The following is a 20,472-nucleotide window of genomic DNA, read 5'->3' as shown; positions in this document are numbered from 1 at the left end:
CTTCTTCCAGATCAGACTGTGTGATGGACAGCACAAACATGGCCATGAAATGGAATAGCAGTGGGAAAGCACTGGGAAGTAAATTTAATGCACTTACTCTGTATCCACATTTGGGGGTAATCTGTAATATTCTGTCTTTAGATTCTGACTCATAATTACAATAAAATGGAGAAAGCTGAGATATACTCAGCAAGGGCAAGAATTTGTGTAGCATGGAGGCTAAGATGCAGCAGAATAAATCAGTAACCCCCCCCCCCCTTTTCAAATCTTGTCTTTCTTATGGTCTCACTAGGTGAACCCAGGGCAAGTCATTTTTCTCATAGCCTCAGTTTTTCCAGGTGCAATTTTAAGGATAAGAACACAGATTTGATTTACGTGGTTGTTCTTCAGCTAGATAATGCACACGAAGCATTTTCAACACTTCTAAGCACAGACGTTTAAGAAATGCTTGGGTTTAAAAAGAATATTGCATCTTTCTTTTCTTTTCTGGTAAAAATAGCAGATGTGGAAACCATCCCTAATGACAAAAATAAAAAAAATAAAGAAATCCTAAAAGACTTCAAACATTCTGTTCACTTCTAATAAATTACATTTTTGTCTCTACACTCCCACTCTCTTTGGAAGAGTAGATATTGGCCCAAAATTGAAAAACCTACTGAACATCTGTCTGTCACAGCAATTTTGCTATCATGCCCCCAAATTCTCTTTTTAAACTGCACAACAGCCTGGATAGTTAAAAAATAAAATATGGCAGTATTTTGGCATCCACTACCTTCTCTGGGTTCTATATTGCCCTGTTGTCATCACTTAAAACTCAATCAATTATACTGAACTGCAGAACAGATGGCAGGACCAGCCCATAAGAATCTGTGCAGGGCAATTAGAAAATGCAAAGATAAAATTAATACAAGTGAATTAATTATCAGTGACATCTAACCAGCACTGTACACAGAAATCTACTTTTTACAGATGTTCAGAAGATAGGCTGATCGCTGTGGTGATGCTCCCTTTTTTGACAGGCAGGGCCTCTGAACTCTCATTGGGAGAAGCAGGATTTAATTACATGGGGATAAACTTCACTGGGGCTTCCCACTGCAGCTGCAAAATGGAGAATTTAGGAAAGGAGTTTAGCAAACAAAGCCCTTGTTTGCTAAAAGGCTAACTAACAAGATGTGTTACAATAGCGGCCCGGGATCATATTAAATCAAATGGTTCATAAGAGCATCATGCATTGCTGATTCAACAATCCAGCTGTCAATGGGTGTTCAGATGCAGGGGTGTGGTAGGCCCACAATCTTTCTAGAACTTTCCCATCAAGATATTTTTCAAGCAATTTTGGGCTAAAGTAGAATGCAGCCTTCTCCCTTACTCCCAAGTTCCCTTAAAAGTTCCTCTGTCAAAATAGATCAGAAGTGGACATTTGGTCACTTCCATTTTCTATTTTCTTTTACTTGGTTCATTTACTTCCAGCCCTGATGAAGCCAGCTATCTGAAAATTTGGTTTCTTGACTGCTGGAAGTTGCCAATCCTTGGTGTAGACTTTTGCTTGAGGTGGACTTTCAACATAATTTGCACTTCACAAACCAAGATATAGAATAGAGGACGCTTACTGTTCACATAGATCAGAACTAACTTGAAGGCACACAACAATAAGACTATCATGTAGATGGGAAACCTATCCATGAACACGAGTCATACTGATTATACTGCATATCATATCTGCGTTTGCAGGCAGATTGAATCTAAATACCAATTATTTGGGAGCTTTAGAACTATTGAACTTATTTCTTGCCAGAAACATATGACTAGCCATGGTAAAAAAAACAAAAAAACAACAATGAGGAAACTAGATAACCCCCACCCCCAAAAGAAAGAAAGAAAGAAAGAAAGAAAGAAAGAAAGAAAGGCTATTTCATGGTGAAGCAGTGACAACACTTTTATAAATGATTTCCTATATGGAAATCTTGCTGCAACCTTTTCTTTCTTCTTTGATAAAGAGTGTCTTGGAACATTTTAAGCAAATAGAAAAACTTATTTGTCTTATGCATGGGCATCTTTTCAATTTATTTCAGAAACCAGAAGATCAATACGTAATAACCGTTCAGTTTAGAAACATGTTATACAGCATCACAAGATGATTATCATTCCAGCTAAAACAGAATATTTATGTTCAGTTCCTTTGAAGTAAAATGAGGCTATATTTTGATAACAGGGGAAAAAATCCAGTATATCTCTGCTAGGATCATCTGTCTGTTATCACTTTAGTAGCTTTGCATACTGCTAGACCTTGTGTTATTCCTAATATGACAATTTGATCTAATGACAGAAGTTTGATCTAATAACAGTTAGATCTTTCTGCCCAGAGAACAAGAGTGCTCCAGTAAGAAAAAGAAAATAGGAAACCCTGCACAAATAGCCCCTGCCCTTTCTAACCACATTATTTCTTCCTGTATATTTGATGTAGTTTTCCAATCTACATCAGTTCCCTGCCTCTTCCCAACATCTGTTCCATTTCAAGGGTAAAAGACTGGCAAAATTAGTGTTTTAATAACTACTGTAATGCCCTTCAATGTTTGATCATAAATTTTAGAATAAGATCTTATCTTAGTACAGCCATTGAAGAAATCATTATATATCTGTGGAAGGGACCATATGTTTCTGTGCAGTGCAGTCATCATTTTCCTCAACAGTTTTATAATCTTCCAGTTTGAAAATTTTATCTCCAGTTTATTACAATTTGCCTAGGCTGGCTAAAAGGTAACAAGTGTGCCACTTATGTACCACTTTTGTTACTTTTAATTGTTTCTAATAGACATGTTACCCAGCTCTGATATGATGTAATGCTTACAACACTTTATAACCCACCCACCCCACCAATTCACAAGACAGTCTACAAAAGGATATGAGGAATACGTTGCATGGAAACATTGAACAGAGAAATAGGAAAAAAGGTTGGGAGCCGAAACTGAGGGCTCTTGTTCCAGGCTTACCATTACGTTATATGTATATAAGCATGTTCCCTATTACATATGAGATACTGCATTCGTAGTGTGTGTCTGTCTGTCTATATTGTATCTGTTTCTCAGTAATTAGTGTCCTGGGGAGAAATTTCACTGCTGCTGTAGTTATTTAATCTAATAAAGTGCTATGATGAATCAAGCCTGGGGTTTTCTGGAATGACATTATAAAGAAGTAACTTTAATGTCTGTAACAATATCCACTGACACCTCCCCTTCCCCAAAATCTTACAACCAGGATTATAATATTTTGTGAAACATTTTCTTAGTAATGTGCCACACAAGAACATGAACAAAGGCATATCTTTTGAGCTCAGTGCCAAAAATAAAAGAGCTAGACAATAGTGCTTGTGTTAACAAGTGCTAAGGAAACAGATCTGTGAAGAAATAGATGAGGAAAACCTGTCCAGAAGCGTTAACAAGATCTTTACCAAGGTTGTTCCTTATTCTCCAAGAACCTCTAGCATCAAACTCTTCAGCCAATGTGCACTTTGAGCCAGGCTGACATGAGACCAATTTATAAGGAATCTGGTGCATACCACCTTAGTACAGAGGTGAGAGCTAGGTGACCCTTTTGACTCTTATCTCTTTCAGTTCTAGCATCCTTCATTTATTTTTCTGCCTTGCCAAGAGCTCACTTTCCGTACAACAAAGTTTGACCTCCGTCAATTCCAGCTAACCCTCTGGTAAGCCAATTCTTTTCCAATTAATTCTACTCTAAACTAGTATGATCACCAACAGACATGTACTAGACAGACCAAAGTAGTTAAGAGTTTTGGATGGGGGATGTATTAGGTATGCATATACCAGAATGTAGGCTGCATTTGTTTCTTGGCTATTGCTGTCATCCAATGACATGCTGAGAACTGTGAAAAAACCAGTGCCTCAAATGAAACTCATTTCTGCAATCTGCAGAAAACAAACTAGAAGTCTTGCTACAGCTACATTTTTGTATGGAAGTTTAATTACAGATCCACAAACTTTGCATCTTCCCACTGAACACACTGGGATTTACTGCAATGTAAACATTCACAGGACTCACTGTACATTTATCTAACCATTCACTTCAAAGTAATCTTTTTGCATCTTGAAAAGCCAGCACCGAAAGAAGTGGAAATAAGGTAGTCACTGTATACAGCTCACTTATAGTATTAATCATTCAAATGAATTTCTTCCTGATGATGAATTGGTGTGAACATCTGAAGGAAGATTACAAAGGATGAGGATCTGAGTGTTCAAAAGAATGGAAACTGTTCAGATTTAATGGAAATGGGAGCTAACTATCTTACATCAACTCTAGATTTTGGGCAACATACTGGCCTGCTTTAGTGAAAAAGGGGCGCTTTAAATAAGGGCTATATATATATATATATATATATACACACACACACACACACACACACATATACATACACTGTGACTCAAGCACAAACCATTCTGAAGGGTTTGAAAAACAGGGAGAAACTTGTAACTGTGTTGTTTCATAGCCAAATTCTTAACTGAGCTCCTGGGAAAGAGCATCCAGCTTAATTCATCGCTCAATGAATAAGTAAAAAACTGTACAGTGTAATAAAAGGATTGATCATTGTGCTTTATAAAGATTGAGTCCCAAATATTTAGGGAGCCGTTTGTGTATTCAATCGGAATGTGTATCGGCACTGCAAAATTAAAGTGTCACCCATGAAATAGTAAAACTCATTAGTGCAGAGTTCTCTTTTAAAAGATACAAATTATCTTTATTGCCAGACTGGTAATAGCAAGACTTTTTGGTTAAACTGCCTTCCATTTAGTATTCCTGAACATTATTAAACCATATTAACCATTATGTTATAGGAGCCGGGTTTGGGGGGGGATTTACTCCGCTTAGTATTTTTATTCATTAACATCAAATATGAAAGTGCACCCACAAAGAGGGTTGTTAACCACTTGTGATACTTATTGCATTTGCCATTCCCTGTTTATTCAAGGAATTCTATTACTTGCAGACAAAATAGTCTTCTTTTAGTGCCCCCTCCCCACCTTAAAGGACTTGGATCAAAAAGGCAAGAGTGACCTCTAGTGTTCAGAAAGCCATTAGGACTGAAGAAGCTGCTAATTCTTTTGCAACACCGCAGGAAGAATGTCATTTGTTTTATCGATATCCTTGCTATCCTTAATGTTTTATTCAGTAAACAACATATACCATAGATAAACCACGTTAAAAATCTACCCAAAGGCACCTTCTTGAGCAACAGTTTCCGCAACCTGATTCCAACAGTAATGTGAGCTGGGTCTACTTTGGTGGACATTGATGACCTCCATCCCTTCTCCTGCTCTGGAAGTACTTGGATACAGAAGCTCAAACCAAGTAGGCTTTGTTTTTGTTTTCCTTGGCATGCATTTCTGAGTTTTCAACATTGCCACTCTGCTCCTAATTTTCCTGTTGCTTGTTGCCTTCCATCTTCTTAAAGCAAAGAACTGGCACTTTTCCACTTGCACACTCACAGAAGAATTGGACCCAGAGATCTTTGGGAAGCAGGGAGCATTGTGTCTCACAGAAGATGCAGAGGATCACAATGTGACACCACACCAGTTCCCCTGAAATGAAGGCCTGAAACAGGGAGAGCCACGCCTGGCTTTCTGCTCTTTTTTTCTCTTTGCCATGACAGTGTACCCCACAAACTGCCTCTTTCCAACAACTACTAACACAACTGGGGGAAACCCGTAGTAATGAAAGGGGGAATGCAGGAGGAGGGGAGGAGGTCTGGGGGAGGGAGGTCTTCTCCTCAAATGGAGAGCCAAAAGTCCCACAGGGAAGAGGCTGGGAGGTGGTGCTGGTGGGGGGGGGGGGAGGGTTTCAACTCTTAGCCAACTACAGTAGTACTACGCCACCACATTTGAAGCAATGCTCTTTTTTGGAATAGACAAATCCGTGCCAGAGCTGCCACCCTCCGTGGCATGTGCCTCTCTCTGGTCCAAATGTCTGAATGCTCTCGGCTGAGCTCTGCCTTCCTACCTGCTTTACATGGAGCTAATCTCAGCTTGGGGGGAGACCCCAGGGCTATCCCTGAAAGCAAGGGAGCAGGGCTGCTTCTTTGGGTGGTTCAGAGACTGTGTCACACCTTTCCTTAAGAAGAACCAGACCCTCCAACACCCGCCTTTCAGTGACAGCGGAGACGGAGGGGGGCAGCGAGGAGGCAGAGTCCATGCCCTGACTGTGCCGCCCAAGGCATCCAAGGGAGGAAGGTGCCTGCCTGGATGGCGGGATGGAGGGAGGGATGCGAGGGGGAGCCAGGGCTGGAAAGTAGCCCCAGATGCTGCCAGGTGGCTCTCCCTGGAAGCAGCCTTCCTTCCCCGCAGCAGGAAGCACTCCGGCGCCTCCAGGGACCCGGGAGGAGAAGGCTGCTCCAAGGAAGGAGGAGGGGAGCAGAAAGCCCTCAAGGTCCCCCGGGAGAGAGATGGAGGCCGGCTGGTCGGGTTCCCCTAACTTTCCCGGGCAGTTTCCCCTCCCTTAACCCCTTCTCCAGACAGACAGACAGAGAGAGAGACTCCTGCCATCCCCAGAAGGAGGTCTAGACTGCAGGGGAAGGAGAGGGGGCCACCCCGGGGCTACTTACAGTTGGGGGCCGCTAGTCCCGGGGTCCCGAGGCTGAGGAGGAGGAGGAGGAGGAGGAGGAGGGCAGCCCAGAGGGCGGGGGCCGGGGGCCGGGGCCCTTCCATTTCGTGGAGCAACCTCCTCCTCGTCGTCGTCGCCGCCGTCTCCCAAAGGCGCCCCGGGGAGCCTGGCCTCGCCTGCCCTCATCTACTCCATCCGACATCCAGGCGCCATTCCCGAGGGGGCAGCAGAAGGACCAGGAGGAGGACCAGGAGGGCTGGGGTCCTGCGCCGCCTCCCCACATCCACCGGAGCCCACTCCGCCCGCCGCCACCGCCGCGCTTCCACTCCACCGGAGACAGCCGCCTTATAGCTCTGCGCGCTCCCGAGGCCCCGCCCCCTCCCCTGGCCCCGCCCCCAGAAAGAGGGGGGAGGAGCAGGAGGAGGAGAAGCCCTCACCTGGGAAGAAGAGGAAGGCAAGGAAGGAAGGAGGAAAAGAGGGAGAGAGAGAGAGAGAGGGAAGGAGAGAAAAAGAAAGAGAGAGAGAAAGGAAGGAAGGAAGGAAGAAAAAGGGAAGGAAGGAAGAGAGAAAGAAAGGGAAGGGAGGGACGGAGGGAAAACGAAAGAGAGGAAGAAAGAGAAGGGAAGGGAGGGAGGGAGAGAGAGAGAGAGAGAGAAAGGAAGGAAGGAAGGAAGAAAAAGGGAAGGAAGAGAGAAAGAAAGGGAAGGGAGGGACGGAGGGAAAACGAAAGAGAGGAAAAAAGAGAAGAGAAGCAAGAGAAGGAAGGGAGGGAGAGAGAGAGAGAGAGAGAAAGGAAAGGAAGGAAGGAAGAAAAAGGGAAGGAAGAGAGAAAGAAAGGGAAGGGAAGGAAGGAAGGGAGGGAGGGAGGGAGAGAGAGAGAGAAAGGAAAGGAAGGAAGGAAGAAAAAGGGAAGGAAGAGAGAAAGAAAGGGAAGGGAGGGACGGAGGGAAAACGAAAGAGAGGAAGAAAGAGAAGGGAAGGAAGGAAGGGAGGGAGGGAGGGAGAGAGAGAGAGAAAGGAAAGGAAGGAAGAGAGAAAGGAAGGGAGGGAGGGAAGAACGAAAGAAAGAAAGAGATAGAGAGAAAAGAAAGGAATGGAAGGAAGGAAAGAAAGAAAGAGGCGACAGGAAGGGAAGGAAGGGGGGAAGGAAGGAAGGAACCAAGAAGAAGGGAAACTAGGAAGGCAAGCGGACCCTTCCCCCGGTGTCTGCTCCGCAAAGGAGAGCTCAGCCTCTTCCAGCAAAGCAGAGACCCTCTTTGCGCGGCATCGCCTTTTCCCTCGTTGTTGGTCTTGTTTGTTGCCTGCCTTCAGGTTGTTTCCGACTTCTGGCGACTCTATCATCGGGTTTTCCTGGCAGGTTTCTCCCGCGGGGGCTGCCTTCGCCTTCCTCTCGAGGCTGAGAGAGTGTGACTCGCCCGGGGTCCCCCCCCCCCGGGGCCTTCCGTCTGGCCGAGCAAGGACTCGAACCCGGGTCCGCCGCTTCAACCCCTGCAGCACGCTCTATGGGCTTTCAGGTGGAGCCACCCCCCTCCAAGGGCCAGGCAGGGGCTCCGGGGGGTCTCGGGAAACAGGAGCCTGAAGGAGGAAGGGAAGACGGGGCCTGGGGGTTGTCTTTCTCTCTAACACTAACACACACACACACACACACACACAACTCCCATAGATAGATACATCGATAGACAGATATACATATATACACATAACTCAAATACACATACACACACACACACACACACACACACCCCACCCATATATATATATATATATATATATATATATATATATATATATTCATATATATGCATACACACAATTCATATATATATGTATACACACACACACTCCATACACACAACTCTCTCTCTCTCTCTCTCTCTATATATATATATATATATGTATACACATACCTTATACACACAAACTCATATATATATATATATATATATATATATATATATACACACACACACAAATATATATATATAGAGAGCGCGAGTGTGTGTGTGTGTGTGTGTGTATCTCCTTGCCTGGAGAAGAGGTGCACCTCGTAGGTTCTTTACTCCCCCAAAGAGTGTGGGATAGGGGTCTGTCTTTCAAGTTGAAAACGAATATCCCCCTTCCAGCAGCAGACAGAGGTCTCATATTTTTATTGATCAGTCATTAATCTTTGGCAACCTGGTGGTGGGGAAGAATTTGAAACACTCTTCCACATCCCAAAGACTGCCCTTGCCCAAGCCAGACCCCAGAGGGTCAAGTGTGTCTACAGACTCTGAAGGCAACTGGCTTCTTTACCTGGTGGCTTCCTTCCTTCATTCATTCCTTCACTTGTCTCAGCTGTCTGAAGTGTCAAAGTTATGCTAATCTCCAGGAGAAGAACAAGTCTGGGACTGAGAGAGCTTTCTGTCTAGCATGCATCAAGGACACAAGGTGGGGAGAAATACACACACACACGTATGGTCTCCCCATCTTGCATGCATATATATATATATATATATATATATATATTATGCTCTTATTTTCTCACTTCTTTGCTGATCCTTCCAATACTGGGCTGCTGTCCTTTCCAGAACCTCAGGCTTAAAACCTTCTCAAGAGTTAACCTTGTTGCTTTTGCAGCTGTTTCAGCCCACATCAATAGCCGGCTGTATCAAAGGCGGATAAAAATTGCATTAGTGATCCTGACTTTAATCCTTAAGGAGAGAATTTATTTGGAGCATTACAGTCTTTGTTGTGAGTAATTTGCTGGTCCCCAGCCATAATAAACATAGGAGAGTGTGGTCAGAAATAATTAGGGCTGTTTCTTGTTGTTGTTTTTAGATCACTTGCCCACAAACTGGCCATGGGCCTACAGAGAGGGGAGCTCAAAATTGCTGGCATGCCGAAAGAAAGGAAGAATGAAAGAAAGAGGGAAAACACAGAAGCTTTTGGATGTTTGGGGGGAACTGCTTGCTTAGTGATTAGATAGCCTGGAGAATTACAAAAAAAGCATCAGCAAATGGGATTTTGAGCTTTCAAGGGACAAACAAAAGCTACATCTCACTTCTATATGGGATTTTTTTTTAATTTAAAAAATGCTGTCACCACGATTCCTTAAGAGAACTTTATATGAAACAGAAGAAAGAAGGAGATCAAACTTCTGTGATGAGGAAGAAAGAAGGGAGGAGGGATTTGGGCTAACTTTCGGCTAAGTCGAATTCCTTTTACTTATTTATCTTAATTACAGGGAAGAGATAAACACACCCATGGCTTATGGAGACATCCCCACAGGGGCAACACAGTGCCTAAAAGGAGTACAACGTGGGATTTCATGGGGTTCCTTGAAGTGTCATTATTACCTATCTGTTTAAGTTTTTATTAATTGCACCTTACAGAGTGAGTGACAGAAAACAAGGGCTCTGTTCTCCATGGGCTTTAAATGCAGGAGAAGAGACAGCAGAGGGAGTGTAGAGGGAAAAATGAAGCTGGTGAGTGTAACAGAGAAAAAGAGAGACAACTGCTGTCACTCATCAGACTTTTTTCATTCATTCTGAACATTGGGCAAGGGACACAGCATCCAATGGCCATGCCCCCCCCCCCCACCTAAAAATCCTTCCACTGTTCAGTTGTACTGATCAAAAAACAGCAACACATATGGAGAGACCTGTTTCATGTTTTATGTTGAGTTAGGGGTTGTTGTTAACTGCCCCCAAATCAACTCTGATTTGTGGCAACCCTGTGGGTGGGACATATCCCCTATCTTCCACTACACTGCTTAGATCCTGTAAATTCATATCCATGACCTTCCTAATCGTACATCCATCTAGCATATGGCCTTAGTCCCTTAGTCTCTTGTGCTAGTGGCAGCCCAGCAGAATGTGTGTGTAGACAACCACTTGGCATTGCTCCAGAATGTGGTGGTAACAGGAGGAACTGGGGCCAGTTGAAGGGCCAGAATACTCCAGGAGGAGACCAGAGTATTTTTGCCAGTGTAGGCCTGTCCTAAGTCTTAAAGATGCTACAGTATCCCTTTGCATATGGATCTGGAATAATATAGCTATGTCTTTAAATTATTGCATTGCAGTTTCTGGAATAAAGCCACTGCCAGAATTCCTGCTGCTAGCTTCTCTCTAGATACAACCCAGAATAATTTCTTCATAGTTTCATCTTTTTCTCTCCCCCCCCCCCCCCCCACTTCCTGCCTCCCTTGGAGTTTAATTATCTACTGTTGGACTTGGCTCAGAATCTCAGGTAAGACAAATGATCGAAACATCTGTAGGAACTTACAACTGGGGCTTTACTGAAAACAAAACAAACAAAAATCCCTCTTGGGCTGCTTAGAAAAATAACACCGGATCTCCTTTTGTTGTGTTCATTCATTAGGTGGCAAGTGAGCAAAGCCATAGCTTTGAAAGAGAGATAATTAAAACAAGAAAGGTTTTCAGAGGTAATTCAAGGCTGATGGAAGGGCATGCACTGGAGGAACTGCTAGGAATTAACCCACTTCCATTGATGTGTATCAAAAGCCCTACCAAGATCTTGAAAGTACATGAGAAGGGAGAGCCAGGCCACCCATCCATTGCTGCTGTCCATGCCGGGCTGTATGAACTGGAGACAAGGCTAGTGGTAGGAAGATTTTTTTAACAGATAGTATTCCTGCATGATTTAGATCTCTGAATTCTCCTGGGTTCTAAAATATGATGAGCCCCCATGAGTAGAGAAGGATCTTCACTGCTGTTGTTCACCTCCAGGAAGAGCAATGGGGATGGCAACAGAAAGAGGAATCCAAAAGGATAGTTTCATGTCCCACTCAATGAAGGAATAATTTGAATACCTGAACAAGACAAGGAGGGATTCTGCCAATTTGTGAGTGTGGTGAGATAGAGAAGAAGTGCTTGGTAGATTGGGCTCACTTACGGTAAGGGTTAGACATTTTCTGTTGAGAGCTATATTCCCTTGGGGTCAATTTTTGAAGCCACATGCCAGCAGTGGGAGCTAATGGTAGATAGGAACAGATCCAAAAGTAGGCTGTTCCCACTATCTTTTCTCTCTTCCTGCTACTTTCTCTCTCATGTCCCTTTCACATTATACGGTAATAGCATTTGATGCCATTTTTCACTGACAAGCCTTGTCCTATGGAAACCTGGGACCTGTTATTTCATGAAGAACTTGGAGTTCTCAGCCAGAGAGCTTTAGTGCCTCACTGAAATACAAATCACTGGATTCCAAAGGATGCAGCCAAGGTGGTTAATGTGGTATCAAAATGCTATACCATTGTAATGTGAAAGCAATCAGAGGTTGCTTTACAATTCTAGCATTCTTATGCCTTCTCTTGTTGCCTAGCAGGTTGCAGGGGATAAATTGATTTCTGTCACAGAGTCCTGAATTTATCCCTCACAGGGGGGTTGCCTGAGATCAACTCAAGGCCTAGAGACTTCCATCCATGGAGTAGAAAGGAATGTAAACACCAGCAGATATGGGGAGATGAAGGGTAGAGGAGAATGAATCTGAAAAACCAAGCAAAGGTGGAACATGGAAGCATTTTCAAGTACTTGGGGAAAGTGCTATGTGGATTGAAGTATTTTTCAGGTTGCCAGGCAACTGAAAAATTTGAATTACTTAATCATATATATTTTAGCCAACAATCAACTATATTTAAATAAATGTATATATTACAAAAACTGTATGGGAACATAGTTGAGGTAATGGAGGGAATTTCATTGAGCAGTTTAATAAACAAGGCTACTAGACACTGAACTGAGGAAAGTCATTTTTTTCTTTTTCTATCACAGTAATAAACCAAAATTCCCTCAAAATGAACAAGTATCCTCTAAAACACGCAGCCTTGTAATTTCCAAATGGAATATTTCAGACTACATTCCCAGTTGACAATGAATGATTTTTGTAAGCAATGTATCTGGCAAGATAATTCTGTACTGGATAAGGAAGGGTAGCCAGCTATTACATGTTCAATTGTTTCTGGTTTATCTTTGTATTTTCTACAAGTACCTCTGGTCTTTGTTATATATTTTGGAGACTGATTGGTAACAATTACACAGTTTTGAACAGCAGTGACAAAAGATACCCTTTTCTACTTTATTTTATTTGGCTCTGTACCCTGTACTGATGAGGCTACATCCTCATCCATGCTTATTCGTAGTCTGTTCATGTAAGTTTCATTTCTTGTCTTTGTCTTTGGGGTGGATAATGAACAGAGAAGCACTGAATTAACATACCAAGTAAAAGTGTATGCAAACAAATGCAAAGGATAACATTAATTACCATAGTAGAGGTACATGTAGAATAGGATACAAATACAGTTACAGGTGTTTTGCTATTAATAGAAGGCAGGTTCATGAGTGGGATCAGAATGGCTATTTCCCAATAAGTAAACCCATTCATTAGGACTAAAACAAACCCATGAATACTTGGCATACATGATTTTGGATCTCTATCTTTCATTTCTTTTTTTATTCATACTGGGATTGGCTGGATGACTAATCCTGTTTCCTATATCTGCTGTATGTCAAATTGAATTCAATAGGGCTTACTTATACGAGACACATCTGTATAGGACTGCAGCCCTACAGACCTGGGACTCACCTGGACTCTGAAAGCAGAGGAAACATCTTACCTTCAGGAGTGAAATGAGGAAGGAATGTCTTCAATAGTTTCCCTTTTACTGGTTCCAATAGTATATATCATGCCAGAGATTGCAAAATGGCAGAACAAGTAACTAGTAACAGTCAAGTACTCCCAAGGCATTGTCCAACTATGATTCAAACTGGTGAGTGGCTTTTTTGAATTTTGCAGAAATATACATTATACCAGAAGTTAGACAAAAAGATAGTGGGGCAGAAGAGGAAAATACTTACACCCCTTTATTTGTGGTGACATTCAGTCTGGTGAAGAGAATTTGAGTGTTTGCTCACTATTGTATCACTTCTTCGTTGGTTCAAAAAATATACCCCCCCCCCCAACTGTGGGTTTTGGACCAGCATTGCTTACTTTCCTTTTTATCTGTCTATAAAGTTCCAAATAAGACATTTTCAGATCTGTGTTGGTCACCTGGTTCTTCTGAGATACCTAGTGATGGAATTACTATCAAGTGTTTGTAATGGACAATATTCATCCTATGCTCTGTGGCTACAGATCTTCATGTTCGTCTTTCAAAAGTGAATCACAGTTTCCAATTGTCACTGAAGATATTTGTAGTTTGCACAAGGCTGATGGCCTAGACTTTGTGTCTGTCACAACAGGGTTAGCTGCCAGCCTCCCCTGACTCCTCCTGGGCTCGACGTCTTGACACTTCTTCATCCAAGGAGACCTCCTTCAGGTAAAGCACGACAGTTTCCTTATCATTATGTTATAATTATGTTTTACTTAACATTTTAGGGGTCACCAGACTCATAGAACATGACATGAACAAGTTGGTAAACTTTGAAGATGCTGAAGAAAATATTATTGGGATTTTATATGCATGTATCTAAAGCATTTCAAACAGCAATGATGGTCCAAAACTGATTGTTAATCTCAACAAGAATAGAGCCACTGAATCAATGGAACCTCACCTAAATATTTGAATTTAGGGCTTTGCATCTTCTCTATTAGAAGTGTTCCATTTTCAATAATTCTGTTATATCGCCCATTACTGAATTCTTGTTCCTATTATTTACAGAAATTATGGGAATATGCATCATACACTTATTGGCATTCAGATTGTGTTGCTGCCCCCATCCCCAGTGTTCAATGGCAATGCAGCCATGTGCTGCTTCCTTTGTGCAATTCACACATGAGAGAACTCTTCCATAGTGACATGCTTGCCTTTTTCTTCTGTAGATTTTTTTTTAACTTGGATTACAGATGTTGTTCTGTTGTTTACAGTTCTCATTCCTCACTGTGCCATGAGATATGTGCTCTGTTTCATTTTCTGCTTCTGTGCATTAAGGTGAGTCATAAGTAATGTTGTAAAATTACTTATACTAGGTTTGCTATTAAACTTTTTTTTATTATAGAGTTAATGAAAAATGTTTCTAGGTGAAAATTCATGTATACCATAATTTTACCAGTTCCTTCTTTAAGGGCTATTAACATTGCCATCTATTTCATCATTTTTTCAACTTCAAATCTACGGTTTGATTAGCTATAGCAACCCCATAATATATTACTCGATGAAGTATTTCAATTTCAGAAACATCCATAACTGAGTTTGTGTGGCATCATTTTAATCTCTTATTATTTATGGCATTCAGTGGCTGTCACAATCTTACAGGAGATAGTTGTTGTTTAGTTGAAGGAAGAAAGGAAAGGAAAAACTCGATTTTACAATTGGCTGGGCTGATGCAATGGCTCAGAGGACTGTCTTAATCCTGGCATGAAGCAGAGCTGGCCCAAGATGTTTTCCTACCTAAGCCAAACAACCAGATGGCATCCCTCTCCTTTGCCATGTAGAGGGAAGCTGAACTGTTAGTTGAATTTTACTTCCACCCTGGCAAGGAAACAGCATCTTTCTATGCACCAGAGGACAACAGGTTAGCTTAACAGGTGGAGGATAAAGCCATCCTCCAATAGATCAACTAATGTAGTTTGTTGCCTCACTCAGTGGCATCACTAGGAATGTCATCATTCAATGGAGTAACTCATGGTGGCACCCTCTTTGACCTCCTCCCATACCATGCCATACAGAATAATTAGTAATTCTTTTTGTACTAATGCTACTCATAAATTGTAATTCCTGTACATCACTGTATATCACTGAATATTATGACATGATTTGTGACATAACAGCTAGCAAAATTAAAGTTATACCTGTAAGTTACAATATCATGCAGCCTAAAGGGTATTCTTCCTTTTTTGTTGTGTTGCTGTAACTTTTAGTTACTTGCATAGTTATGTGGGTATGGTTTCATTAAAAGCTGGAGAAGGAATATTATATGGTTCAAGGATTCAGTCATGTGATGCTATCTCAAGCAGTAATATAGGTTCTGAGGAGCCATTAAGGTTGAATGAGGGGAGTGTGTCTTGTTTCAAATGATGTAACTTTTTAGCATTTGTATTTTTAAAGTAACTAAGATTAACTATTGCAGTTACTTCTGAGAAATGAGAAACAAGAGAGTTACATTTTAAAAAGCTGGAACTGTGGAGTCTATGCAGCTGAGATGATGGAGATGGTTATGGTAATGATTATAATAGGGCAATGACAGCGGTTAGAGACTTTGTTGTTGTTACTGCCCTTGATTCAACCTCAACTCAGGGACGTAGCCAAGGGGGGGAGGGTTCTTGGGGTCCGGACCCCTCCTTCCATTAGAAAAATGAATGGTGTGTGCTGCTGCGCTGCCGCATCCAAGCCCCATTATAATGGTGGCAGTCTGAACCCCCCCCCCCCTTCCTAAAATCCTAGCTACGTCCCTGCTCAACTCATGGCAGCCCTATGGATGAGACATTTTCAAGACGCCCTATCCTCCACTACTCTGCTTAGGTCTTGTAGATTCTGGTCCGTAGCCTCCCTAATTGAGTTTAGCTGTCTGTGGTTTTCCTTTCTTTCTACTGCCTTCTACGTTTCCTAGCATCATTGATTTTTCAGTGATTCATGCCTTCTCATGATGTAGCCAAAGTATGACAACCTCAATTTAATCATCTTGGTTCCAGGGAGAGTTCAGGCTTGATCTCTTCAAGGACCCATTTGTTTGTCTTTTGGCTGTCTACAGTAGTCTCAGCATTCTTCCCCAGAGAAATATATTTATTACATCTGTAGCTTGTGTTTCTGCACCAAAAAACAAACAAACAAAAGCCCACAACACAAAAATATAATAAAATAAACAAAAAGAGAAAATACACCCAATCATTTAAAACTGATCTAGTAACAAACTAGTTTATAAACTAAAGTATTGTCCAGTTTCAATATTTCCCCCTACCACTTGAAAGTCAAGAGATAGACAGACAGACAGCATAGCCACACTTGTCAAGGAGTTCCAGTGTTTTGGAGTTTTCAGAACCCTCACCAGTTTTGCTCTTGTCTTGCCTTATCTTGTCTTACCTTGTCTTCCATTCCCTCCCTCCCTCCCTTCTTTGAGTTGAATTCTGCCTTTGTCTCAATATGGGATGTAATATGGACCCCAACATCTGTTTGGATAGTCTTTTCCTCTGTATGGTGAAACCTCTTTGGCTAGAAATGGATACTGCCGGTATTAAAGGAAGCATGCCTCTGTCTATAAGTTGTAGGGCAGCATGAAGTGGACAGCATAGTCACTCTCATGACCTGCTTGCTGGTGGGCTTCCCAGAGACAATGAATAGCTTATGGTGTGAACGGAGTATGGGACTAGATAGATCTTTCTTCTGGTCCAACATGGTTCTTCTTTCATCTTTATGAATTTGCAGAGTGGTTATGACACTAATTGGATTGTCATGTCTCAAAATATGCTCTGAATAGGTTTTCTCCTATCCCCCCTGCCCCCACAGGCTTATTAATCTCAACTAGATGGCTATTTATTGTGAACTTCAAGTTTCTAAACTCAGCTGTTTTCAGCATTCTTCTTTCTATTGCCTATTGAATGTATGTCTGGATGAGAATCAAAATGTGAAAATCAAGTTGCTTTTTGTTGACAATATAAGAAAGGGGAAATAACTTGGGCCAACATGCCAACAGGGGGTGCTTTCTAAAGAAAAGGGGAATAAATTGTTGTCTGAACAACCATTATAAGCGGAAAATGGCATGCTCTTTCAAGTTATTAGAAATCTTCAAGAAGGCTATGCCTTAATAGACCTCTGTGTACCTGAGTGGTTTTCTTCTGATACCTTCAATTTTATTGGTGTTTTCTAACATTGTTCTATTGTTCCTGCCCTCATGAAACAGCAGAGGATTTTTATGGTCCCTGAAAGCCCTGCTGAGAAAATATTTTAATAAACAAAGCCAATAGTGATAGTTGTTGCTTTTAAAATCCTATTTTTAATCAGTTAATAGAGATGTTTGATTGAACCACAGAAGTAGAGCTGCAATTTTTAAAAGGCGAATTTCATTTGGAGTGCCACATCCACCTTCTTTGCAGGTGGTGATGCAGAAGTCGAACATCTCAGTAGCAGGTGCTAATGTTTAGATACACACTGGATTTTCTCTTTGTTAGTGTCTGCATGGGGCTTTTCTGCCTGAAGCCTGGAGTGCTAGAAAAGCAACACTTTCAGGATGTTGGTTTTTTTTCACCTCCTTGCAAACAAGCACAGCCACGACTACAATTATAAAATGTAACTCAGTGGAAAGTTCATTGCCTTCCCCAGAAAACATGGTCACAGAAATTGCATCCCATGGAGGTGTTGCCTTCCAGCAAAAATTTCAGTCCATTTTCTCCTTACAGATAATAGAGTGATATTTTCTTTCTTACCTTTTCTCTTCTTTCTACCTTTGCTTCTTTCTTTTCTTTTCTTTTCTTTTCTTTTCTTTTCTTTTCTTTACTTTACTTTACTTTACTTTTTCCTTTTTTTGTATTTCATGATGAAACAGGTTTTTTCCTACTTTATTTTTCTGAACCCACCCAATGATATTTTTTTTTGCCAGTTTTCTACTATAACTAGCAACTAAAATGGAAACAGCCAAAATTGATAAGTTTGCATGATTTGCTTTTGAAAACTTGCTTGGCAGTTCCACATTATTATTATTATTATTATTATTATTGTTATTGTTATTGTTATTGTTATTGTTGTTATTGTTATTGTTATTGTTATTATTATTATGTTCTTTTGGAAACAGCAATATTTGTAGACTGCTGGGTTAATTTCATGATAATGTTTACCACATTTCCTTACTTCAAATGCAATGCTGTTCAGAGCAGAGATCTGTCATTCTCATGCCTGTGATGAAATCTGTGTATGGCTAAAATGTCTTCTGACCACAAGGTGATATTTCTGAGTTCCCTTGGTGGACAGACATAATAGATGTGCCTGAAATTAATGCTCCCTGCAAACATCTGAATTGACTCTTAGATGTATGGTTCTCTATCATTATCTACCACAGAAGACACCAATGAATCCTGCTGCTATGAAAAAACAAAACAAAAAACAAAACAAAAGGGATTGTGTGTCATCTTGTTAGTCAGACAAAAAAGGTCCCTTTAGTGACCTTTTTTCTCCTTAGTCTTCCTTTGATGTTGTCTCTATTTTCTAGTCTGTATAAAATCTTTTTCCTAGCTAATGCCTTTCTCCTTTAGGACTTACCATGCTTCTCCTGCTTCTGCTTCTTATTCATCAATTATTTGTTTCCTATGGATTTTCCACTCTCCTTTTATCCACCTGAGATACAAAGAGTTCAGTCTCCTTAAACTTACCCGTTTCTGTTTAAAACTATTCATTTCACAAGGCTTAACAATGTTCAGATTATTTTAGATGGTGGGCATTTGATTAATTTCTTAACAAAAAATTAAACTATGTATTCAAGATACATGCCAAAGGCATCTGGACTCTCATTATCTTTCTCCTTCCTCTGAAGGGCTTTTACTTTTGCCTTTATCTGTACATGCAACAAGATAAAGAAAGAATCCTCAGGCAGAAGAGAAGAGTGTAGCATTTCAGGCTTCCCTGTCTAAATGATAACCTGTATGGGGGAAAATCTATGTTAAAACAATGCATGTTAGGCACAAAGTTTGTCATTATTGTGTGCTTTCAAGTTGACTCTCCCTTACGACAATTTTGTCCTAGGGTTTTAATGGCATGATTCATTTACAGGTAGTTTACCACTGCTGTCCTTTGAGACCGAGAGGGTGTGGCGTGCCCATGGCCATTCAGTGGTTTTTTCATGGCTAAACAAGGAGTTAGATCCTGATCTCCTGGAGTCCTAGTCCAACACTAAAACCCCATGCCGCACTGGCTGTCAATCTAATCCTGGATAAATTATTTTTTTTTCTACTTTCAAGGAGATGTTTTCTGCTTTCTACTGAGATGCCTTTCACACTATGACCACTACTACCAGCAATTCTATTAAAAGATTCTGATACATGTGTAGTTTCTGTTTTGTTGTTGGTATGTACCTTCAAGTAATTTCCAATTTATGGAAAACCCAACATGATCCTATTGCAGGTTTCTCATGGCAGGATTTGCTCAGAGGAAAGTTTTCCATTGTCTTCTTCTGATGCTGACTGAGTGTGATTTCTCCAAGGTCACCCAGGGGATTTCCATGGCCAAGTGAGAATTCAAACCCTGGTTTCCCAGAATATTAATCTAACATTCAAACCACTGCAGCATGCTAGTATTACACTTCTTTTACATGCTATGAATTCTAGTTCCTGACAATATATTTTGGCTGGTATCCTACCACTGCTTGCACTCACCATGATGATAATGCCTTACCTTTGCCCTTGATGTGCTCTAGCTTTCCTTGTTCTTTTTTACCTATTTCCTCAATAGTATGTCCAGATTGCAAACTTTCTCTTGATTGGTAGCTCTTTGCATGCCCCGGATAATTTTATCTGTAAGTTTTCTTTTTGTCTCTCCTTCATTCTGATAAGAAAGTACAATTTAGGAAGGGCAGCAAGAGGGCTGTTCTCCCTGCCTCAATGTCCTGTATTAACGCACATTCTGAAAGAAATATTTTCATTCTTCTAATTGCCAGATTTCACACATGAGCTTAAAATCACTCCTGAGCCTCTCTGTCGGATCTATAGCCACATCTAATCATTGCCCATATGATGAAATAGAGGCAGAAGAGAGGCAGTTATAATACAAATGAATGTTCTAGTCAATGTTATGTTTTGCATTTTCATCGCAAGAATGAATGAAGGTAATAAATAAGAATGGTGCCAGTGCCTGTTTTTCCTCTGCAGCAAAGCCACAGCCACCCAACCACACGGCTTCCCTGCGGAGGAAAAAGAACTCACAAAAAGCAGGATCTTTTTATGCTG

The 20,472-nt window shown here is 41.2% G+C and overlaps 1 protein-coding gene across 2 annotated transcripts in view; it reads right to left on the bottom strand.

Moving 5' to 3' along the window:
* LOC149313993 (contactin-associated protein-like 5) overlaps positions 1–6,885 on the bottom strand; it is a 508,214-nt gene extending 501,329 nt beyond the window's left edge. For both annotated transcript variants that reach the window (XM_089520319.1, XM_089520320.1), the window contains exon 1: positions 6,614–6,885. In XM_089520319.1, the coding sequence (XP_089376445.1) occupies positions 6,614–6,716 (103 nt within the window). In that variant the 5' untranslated portion in view covers positions 6,717–6,885. The remainder of the gene's footprint in view (positions 1–6,613) is intronic.
* Between the last annotated feature and the right edge of the window lie 13,587 nt (positions 6,886–20,472).

Source organism: Sceloporus occidentalis, unplaced genomic scaffold, assembly GCF_023333645.1.
Source record: "Sceloporus occidentalis isolate IW3139 unplaced genomic scaffold, rSceOcc1.0.p SCAF_4, whole genome shotgun sequence".
Lineage (NCBI taxonomy): Eukaryota > Metazoa > Chordata > Lepidosauria > Squamata > Phrynosomatidae > Sceloporus > Sceloporus occidentalis.
This window is presented reverse-complemented; position numbering and strand designations above follow the sequence as displayed.